Source organism: Phytophthora parasitica (assembly GCF_000247585.1).
Source record: "Phytophthora parasitica INRA-310 unplaced genomic scaffold supercont2.145, whole genome shotgun sequence".
Classification (NCBI taxonomy): domain Eukaryota; phylum Oomycota; class Peronosporomycetes; order Peronosporales; family Peronosporaceae; genus Phytophthora; species Phytophthora nicotianae.
Genome location: NW_008649131.1, coordinates 1 through 9,103, shown reverse-complemented (window position 1 = coordinate 9,103; position 9,103 = coordinate 1). Strand labels below are relative to the sequence as shown.

Genomic DNA, 9,103 nt, shown 5'->3' with positions numbered 1-9,103 from the left:
CCCCCCCCCCCCTTAACAACTCGCATTTGCGACGACAACGGAGCTGTTCTCTGTGACAGCAATCGAAGCGACCGTCCTTGCAGACGATATCTACATTCGCAAGCGAGAGGCCCTTGAGGGACTATCCAGACTATATGACCCGGTGTTGATTCTAATGTATGTGTAGAAGCAAGGTGTCATTACAATAGGTCGGACACGGTTACATGGTGCCGTATTCTGAATCCAACTTTCGGATGCGTTTTACATAAACTGTGTATTGCAGAGTGAACACCAGTTCCAGTGGTCGACTACAGAGCCACAAACAAGAGCCTTGCACTCATCAGCTGTTATTAAAAACTCTACCCCCTTATTTGTATCTCCATTCACAGCTCAATCCGAAGTGTCGAATTTTCACTAAAAATCATACGAATGTGACCTTCGGACCGGCCGTAATCTGAAGAACAAATGCCCACGTGTTTGGAGCACTTGACGGGGTTTAGTGGTGTGTCCACTCGTGCAGACAGTGATAAGTAATCTAGAAAATCAATTTATGGCTTTGAAGACGAGATCAACCGTATGTAGCCTCCTGCGTGGCAAGTACATCATGTGCCGCACATGTGCGCATTATTAAATGGTATATTCTAGTACTTTTATATATACTAAGTAAAAAAAAACTTTACAATCTACTACAATCCTCATTAACCTCTCACTTTAGTCTTGTTTGTATGCAATGGGGTATTCTTCTCGTTGACTTCTAGCCAAAATGCTATCGATTGCTGCTCATGCATTTACAGGTCTCAAAGGGTTAAAACAGCCTGTTCTGTTGGAATATTGTTCGTGTTGTTGACGCCGTCAAATTGACGGGATGCAGTACTCACGCAAGCGCCTGTGAGCAATGCGACACTCAAAATCTTGCGCGAGTCTGCTTTGAAATACATGCAGCTTGACTTTTGATGGCGAAGCATATCGCCGATTATAATGCATGTAGCTCCGTCCTCAAGTTATTGAGGCTGACATTGCATTCATGGCAACATGCTAGCGTTAGTAAACGCAAATTCCACCTATTATTCGCTCTAATCAAAATGTCCGGTTTGCCCAAACCAGCTAAAAACTACGGTTGATTGTTGAGTCGTTTAAGTACGAGGAGATACACTCGTTGAGCCGTTCCGAAATAACAGGGAATTTGTATCCGTGTGACTCGTAAAGTGGTACATTTGGCTGGAGCTCCCAGTGTATCCTAATACTTGTTAAAATAAAGATTGTGTCACATAATACCGAGGTTAGAGAAAGCTCGGTAGTTCGTGTCAAAATGGAGAACGTCTACACTCTACTCTCGTGCCTGTCCTTCAGCTTGTGTTTACTCACGACTATAGAAGACGTCCCGTAAACCAGAAACGTACAGTCATTTGTACACCCATAATTTTTCTTCCGTACTCTCATCAGTCCGAAAGCGTACCGTAACCTTAGGTATGCAGTAGTTGCGACACAGATTGTAGGTAAAAACCACTGGATCACTAAAAGAAAGCTCCCCAGCGAAGTCGCCAGGATGAGCCGATCTAAGTGTACGCAATCACGACATCCCTGTATAATAGTGCTGCACTATTAGTAAATCCGGCACAGGGTGTTCCACTATATTCTTCTTCATCAACGGTGTCATCTCAACTCCCAAATACTAACGGCGAAAGTCGCGACGAGACTGACAGTTCCTTGGTCAGCTGGATATATCATGTCGCCTTAATTTTATAGTCTACTTCACTTCTCGAGGTGAGCCTGCTTCTTTCCGCTGCTGCCAATCTTTCTAGAATACAGATATTGGAAAACACTGAAGCTCGACAATATCCTTTCAAAACTTGGTACAGCCTCATTTGAGTGCTTGTTCGGCCTTCCACCTCCATCAAGACGATACGACTCTGTACGGTGTGCTTACAAATTGGAGCAGGTGTATCCATGTTAAGACCTTCACTCATAACAAAAACATATGGTTTTTGTTGAAGTGTTTGCTGCCGTGTTTCGAGCGAGTGGTGGTTTAATTAATAAATCCCTTGAATTAGCGAGCGAGCGTTGCCAAATGGTCTGAATTAATTAACTACTACCAGTCCTACACTCGCCCCACCGACGCGCTAATCCGTTCCTGCTTCCGTCTGTAAGCGTCCACACCGCCCTCTAGTTGATGGACAGACACGATCCCCTTGGACTTTCGGACCTCGAATACGCGTGCTGGAAGTGAAGGGTGCGATTCATCCTTGTCGCCATCGCTATCACTTTCGTTGAGGCGTTTGCCGCCTTGTTCTCGCGTTAGGATGTTGAGGAAATGGATATCGTGCGAAATCAACACAACCGCTCCTTGGTACTTGCGCAGGGCCTCACCAAACACCTGAATAGTGGTCATGTCGAGATGATTCGTTGGCTCATCCAGTAGCAGCACATGGGGTGGATTCGGGAACGTTACCCAGGCTAGACCAACGCGAACAAGTTGGCCACCAGACAACCCTCCCAGCGGCACGGACACAGCAGTCTCACCACTGATGCCAAACTTGTTTAAGTGCGCACGCACCTTGGTTTCAAGTGACGTGGTGCCTCGATTGGAATTTCCATTGTTTGCGAGCAACACCTCGGGCGAGTTTTCTTCCTTACTGATCGACTTCATTAGCAGCTCCAACGCGTTGAGATTGCGAGACTCCAGTCGCTTCAAGTCTTCCACGTGATGCTGCATGAGAGTCCCCAAACGTGCTCCATGGAAATACTGCACCTTACCAGCATCCGGTTTGATAACTCGATTGAGAATCTTCATCAGTGTTGTCTTACCCGCTCCGTTTCGACCGACAAAGACCACCTTTTCACCATACGCCACATTTAACGTTACATTTTTGATAGCGAGAGGAGGTGAGGTGGAGTTTTCTCTTTGGTTGGGTATCTCTGCCGCCGCTTTGTAACTAAACGATACGTTCTCCAGAGAAAGCATAGTGGTTTGTGCGAGCTTTGTGAGGTTCCGAATCTGCGGGGGTGGCGTCGTCAACGCTTCCCAGGCCTTGCTGTTGTACGAAGTTTCGTAAAGTGCAGTGTCTTCTGCACCGTCAAGCAATGTAAAATGGAAGCCTTGCCGGTCGCGGCTCCGTTTAAAGCGGTGGCCCTTGTCGTTGCGCTCGTTTCCAATCCGCTCCATCTTTTTCTTCTTCGCAGCCACAACTTGCTTTTTCTTGTCGTCCTTGCCCTTAGACGCCTGCTGGGTGATACGCGCAACCATCTTGGTCATTTTCTCGGTCTTTCGGTCAAGCTTGTAGCAGTCTCTCGTTGAACAACTTCTTCGTATCCATGGCTTCTTCGTAGGAGTCGTAGTTACCATCAAAATACACGAGCTTTTTGTCTTGCCCGCGCACTAGGATCGTTTCTTCAGCGACCTCATTCAGGAAGAATCTATCGTGGGATACCAGTACGATCGTCAACGTACTGCCCAGCACCTTCTCCATGGAGAGTAGATAGTTCTTTAGCCACAAGATGGACGGCATGTCCAAGTGGTTTGTCGGTTCGTCAAGTAGCAACAAGTCGGGCTCCATGAACAACGCACGTGCCAATAGAATGCGCACCTGCCAACCGCCGCTCAGTGAGGCGAGCTGATCCTCTTGTTTAGCTGTATCAACGCCCACAGTCGACAAAATGCGCCGAGCTCGAGCTTCCATCGATGCTTCATCCAACGCCTTCAGAGTTATTTCGTACTCTTCGATCTTCTCGTTGATCTCGCGCAAGATTACCGCTTCGTTGGCTGCTTGAACGGTCTCATGTTCACTGTCCGACTGCTCTGTAAATCGCAATTGCAACTCAAGATCAGCCACAGTGTGCTCCGCTTCTAGCTGCCGGTGACGGGCATCTTTACCGCGCATTCCGCTGCGCTTGATAGCGATTTTTGTTGTGGTGACCAGCTCCTCCTTGGCCTCCATCATCTTGACCTCGAGTAGCGCGTGCAGTAGCATGGCCTTCTGAGAGGCGAAGATAAAGGGATCTGAGTGTTGGCTCACCGTGGTTGCTCGCTGCAGAATCGCCAACTTCGAGCGCACATCGGATACGCGGGTGTCAGCATCAAGTACAGTCTGTAGTACAGTTCTCTCCATGCTCTCGTCCGAGAACGACGACGTGTCCATTTGGTTGACATAAAGGATTTTGAGTGCCTGGGGCAGTCCTTCAACTAGACCGTCAGCTAATGCCTGCAGCAGTGTTGACTTGCCGATGCCGTTAGGCCCAATCAGGGCGTACTTGGTACCGTAGTTTAGCTTCAGTTGCGTGTCGACGAGCAGCTCAATCGTTTTCTCCGACTTGCTACCGTCAGGTGTGACGATTGATAGCGTGAAATCGTTCAGCAGCACGTTCTTACCGAACGCATCAAACGTAGCCGAGTGGAATCGGCTTTGCTGAGATGTTGCCACAATAGAGGGAGCTGCAAGCGAAGTCTCGTTGCTTGTCCCGTCTACTACATCTTGCTTGGCCTTGTCCCTACTGCTCTCACGCCTTCCTTGTTTAGCTGCCCGCTTGAGTTCACGTTTCTCCTTTCGAGAAAGCACTGGCGCACTGTCGTCCACCTCCATGATCGGGTTTGCTTTAGTATCGGTAGTTGAACCGAAAAGCGCAGTCGGCAACATCTTCAATGTGCTTGATAGCAAGACGCTCGAAAACTGATTGCTGTTCGCGGCATCACTTTTACGATGCAACCAGTTCGATTTTCACAAGTCTTACACGTGAGCCGTTCAGAACAATTCGAGACGTTTCGGTGCGGCCGAAAGTATCATGATGACGAGGTGAAATGGCTCTGACAAATTGGTAATCCCATTGCAAAAACGAGTGAGAGGTATACTGATTTAAGACAACTCGACAATATCTTACATTAACGTAAAACAGTACTGTAAGCAGACTGTAACTAATTTCGGCTTTTTGGCGCCAACAAATCTGCTCGCAATATCGGAAGAGGTCAATGGACACGGCGCGCACTCCGAAGCGCAAGCGACGGCGCCTGGAGTCGGGCGCGTCCCGGCGTGGCGGCAAGAAGGCGTCGTCTTCATCCTCTTCAGCCAGTCGCACGCCCGGATCGGGAGGCAGCGAGTCCAAAATTGTGTGGAAAGACTCGCCTGCAGACAAGCAGATCAAAGTGTCTGGCACAGGCAAAATGGCTGTTCGAAGGGAGATGCAGGGCTTTGTGGGTCGCTTAGCACGTGCCAGTCAACAGTCACCTCCTTCCACTAGCGAAGAGGAGAAGAAACCGGGTCGAGAACGGGTTCGCACGCGTCGGAAGGCGGCGCAGCATGAAGAGGAGAAAGGTGGCAACAATTATTACTATTTAGAGGTGTCATACGACTGACCAGAGGTTGATGCATGTTGCAGCGGCCTCAAGACACTTGATGTTCAGTCCTCCTGAGAGAGGAATCACAACGCAGGGAACACCCAATACAGCCAGGAGGAGACGCTCCACCGAGAGAGGAGACTCACAAGACGAACTTTTCAACGTACTGGACCAGATGGAGCAGAAATATGCCAGTCCCGACGTGACTCTACCTCTAACAAGCCTCACAGCATTGTCTTGTAGGAGACCACAACAGCAGCAATCGCTGCCGCCATCTGCAACTGCTTCTTCTTCGACGGACGACGACGTGAAGATGACGCCGACTCCAACTCCAAGCAACTCATCGACCGGGACACAGTCGCCACGCTCATTACGGACACAGGAAGCAGATAAATCACAGGAAAGGACTAGAAATCAGAAGGTTGTCAAGACTCTGGAAACGAAAAGATCCTTACCAAAACTTATCGAACCTCAGCTCATTACTTCAGCATGCAATCATATAGAAAAAAGAAGTCTGCTTGATTGCATATTAACGTTTAAAACATGAAGCCATTCTAATGTAGCTTACATTAACATTAATATGCTGCAGAGGTCGCACACGTACACTTCCGGTTAACCGTACCCGTCCGGAGTCCCTTGTGGCCAAGGTTCGGATGGCCATAACCAGCTGCGAGGGTCTTTCCGACAACTATGGCAGGCCGAAAATGGCGACTGGTTAACCGAAAACTACGTGTAACATTTCTTAGGCTGAAAAAAATGTTAAAATGTTGTTTCTAGCATATAAATCAACCAATGAAATCATTTCCCGCGTTGCTTTTTAATTGGTAAAAAAAAACAAATGAAATCTACAACATTTCCAATCTGGACCGCAATGGAGGAAACCTCTTCCAAGCAGATATGGCCGTTCGGCTGCAAAGGCGAAGGCGAAGACGTGCTCACAACCGAGGGCAAAACCTCGCCCACTATCAGCCAACTACTGGAGAGGGCGGAGGTGGACGCTGGGGAGTATTCTTTCGGCGGGCAGACCACACTCCTTCCTGCTATTCCCGGACTTTTCATTGAGGGAATTGGGTCGATCCCTGTGCCGTTGACTGCAGAGAGGAAAGATAAATTACTTGCAATCAGCGAACAAGTAACCAGCAGCTCATGGAAACTTCGAACGAGTCAAGTGACCATGAAAAACCCAAAGTGGGTGGCTGGAATGCGGAAATTGGGTGATAAAGTGGGTGATAGACTGGGGTTCAAGCGGATTAAACTACAGTGCGAGTTGAAGGAGCTGCTTGTATTTGGACCAGGAGAGAAGACTGACAGGCATCAGGAAAACAACGAGGACGGCGTGGTGGCCACGATTGCGGTGCAGCTGCCGTCGGAGCATTCGGGCGGAGAGTTGGTCGTTTACAGAGGACGAGAACTGCAGTTCCGACATGATTTCGGGACAGCAAAGAACGCCGCTGCCTTCTTACCGCATTATGCTGTGTACTTTGCAGACGCTCCACATGCTAGAGAAGAGGTGACGAGTGGGTATCAGCTGATCTTGAAGTACTCACTTACATTACCAAGTGAGATAAAACACTTGAAAGAAGCCAAGGGAGATAAACCATTGAGCGAAGAACTGGCAGAAGTATTGAAGCAGATCGAGCCAGAGGACGAGTGTTTTGCCTTACTGTTGGAGGGTCAGTACAAGGAGGAAGATGTTCGGACTCAAGGTACTGATGCACTTAGCAAAATGGACAAAACGAGATACCGAGCTCTACTGGAAGCCAACAGTTTGATTCCCGAAGACAAGGTGCTAGTGTTTCATATCGCACAACTCTGCCATGCTGTCCAACAATATGACGGTACATTGGGGGCTCACAAAAATCCCAAATGGAAGGCAAAATATGCGTTCTGGCAGGACTACGATCGAAAAGACTTCGTTGTGTGGTATTCTGTTGACGGGAAGAAGTACGGTGACGCCGTTAGAACGATGTACGTCAATGATATCGACGGTCCCAGCGAGGAAGAAGCAGGTGCTCCAACGTTCACGCCAACATTCTTGAACCCTGGCAGACTGACGCTATCAGAGATATGGAAAGCCAACGGTTATAAGCTGTATGATGGCTTCAGTGGTGATCGAATGAAAGGAACGGTTGCTCTCCGATATGCTGTGTTTGCCTGGCCTGCAACAAAGAATATGGATTACACTTTCAAGTTCGCCAACAACGAGGCAGCGGCCGCTGTTCTCCAAGGCCAAGAGTGCGTTGATGCAAACAGTCTGCGTAAATTTATGGAAAGAGCTAGCGAAGAGGCAGCAAAAAAGAAGCGACTCGGATCATCTCGCCGGTATAATCGCGAGGATCCCAAGCTTAACACGTTGAGCTTTTGCCAAATGATGACCGATTTGATAGTGAAGGCTGGTGACGCAACTTTGGTTGGCCTATTGTTGGAAAAATTTGTCATTGGAGTGGACAAGAAAATCATGTTCGCTGACGGTATTGCATCGCTAACCCAGGCTTTCGAGTGGGCAAGCGTCAAAGATGCTGTACTGAACGCTCTGAATACGTCGAAAGTGAAGTACAGCTACAGCTGGGAAGCAGATGAGAGTATTCAGTTGATTTTACAAGTGCTAAAACGTCTGAAACGTGGCGAAGCCCAGACAGCACTACTAGAAGAGGCAGTGAAAAAGGCCATCAACTTCCCTCCAAAAATACTAGTGAAGGCGCGGTGCCGGAGCCTGCTCATCAAATTGACCATCGAGTATGGTGATGTGGTGATTCTCACTCGTCTGGTGGACCATTTCAAAACAATCAAGCCAAACGACTTAAATACTGTCATCAAGGCGGTCTCGGAACATGCTACAGATTTGAATCCAAACGATGAAAAATTCGCAGTTTTAGCGTCGATTGTCGAGCCGCGTTTGGAGTGGCTGAACCAACAACTGGACAAGCTCGACAAACCGTTTTCATGGGAAATGCCTGATGCGATTTTCGTTGACAAGGCGCGCGTCCAAGCCTTTCTCCGAGGTCCTGAGATTGTGATGACAACTCGAGGTCTGGTTTACTTTAGAGACTTGCAGCACGCCCAACGGTGGACGCGCCACACTCAAGAGAACGCGTCGTTTGAGCTGACAGCGGAAGGAAGTGGTCATGACGCGTTTGTTACGATTACCAAAGCAAGACCCGTCATCTTTACGAGAAACAACAAGCACACGTGACAAAGCTGAAGGAGGAAAAAGAACTGTTGCTCACAAATCGATTCAAAGATTTAGCGGACAACAGAGGTAAGAAACGCCATCGTGAAGAAGATGAAGTTCAAGATGGAGATGCTACCATGGAATAATCCGTGCTCCTACGGAGAAGTTCATTCACGACACTATTGAGAAGTGCGATTTCTATTAAGGTCTGTCTGTGATCGTTCGATGGGACAAAAAGTGGTAGTTTTCACGCCACTTTGGAAAAAAAAATCTTCTGTTTTTCATTAAAGGGAATTTCCCAGTAATTGCAAGCATAAGTGTCGACATTTGATTGATGTTTTGAGCCAACCCGATGGATCGTTTTTCTGATGAAGTTACCACGGTTGGATTGTTCTCGTTTCTTGGAATCGCACTTTGACAGACACTGATCACCCAAAAATTTCCAAGCCTCATTTGTCATTTTTCATTTTCGTGGATACCCCTCACGCATTTAGTGATGATGAACTTCGGCATGGAGTCCCTACTACGCAAGGCCGCGTCAGCTGGCCCTCCACAACGCGAGCAAGAGAAGGATTTTGAGAAAGGAAAATGGCCTTTCGGCAGTCAAGGTACACCCGATACTGTGC

At 48.2% G+C, this 9,103-nt stretch overlaps 3 protein-coding genes across 3 annotated transcripts; 2 read left to right on the top strand and 1 right to left on the bottom strand.

The window, feature by feature from the left end:
- Positions 1–2,077: 2,077 nt before the first annotated feature.
- On the bottom strand, positions 2,078–4,610 carry PPTG_24654 (hypothetical protein; the record flags this gene model as incomplete). Its single annotated transcript, XM_008918135.1, has 2 exons — positions 2,078–3,295; positions 3,357–4,610. 2 exons carry the CDS (start codon positions 4,608–4,610, stop codon positions 2,078–2,080), a joined length of 2,472 nt encoding a protein of 823 aa, XP_008916383.1.
- A 265-nt stretch (positions 4,611–4,875) lies between these two features.
- Positions 4,876–5,867, top strand: PPTG_19608 (hypothetical protein). Its single transcript, XM_008918134.1, has 2 exons — positions 4,876–5,282; positions 5,347–5,867. The coding sequence occupies exons 1-2, from the start codon at positions 4,940–4,942 to the stop codon at positions 5,850–5,852; spliced, it is 849 nt and encodes a 282-aa protein (XP_008916382.1). The 5' UTR covers positions 4,876–4,939; the 3' UTR covers positions 5,853–5,867.
- Positions 5,868–6,156: 289 nt separating this feature from the next.
- On the top strand, positions 6,157–9,103 carry PPTG_19607 (hypothetical protein). Its single transcript, XM_008918133.1, has one exon. It carries the CDS (start codon positions 6,177–6,179, stop codon positions 8,496–8,498), a length of 2,322 nt encoding a protein of 773 aa, XP_008916381.1. The 5' UTR covers positions 6,157–6,176; the 3' UTR covers positions 8,499–9,103.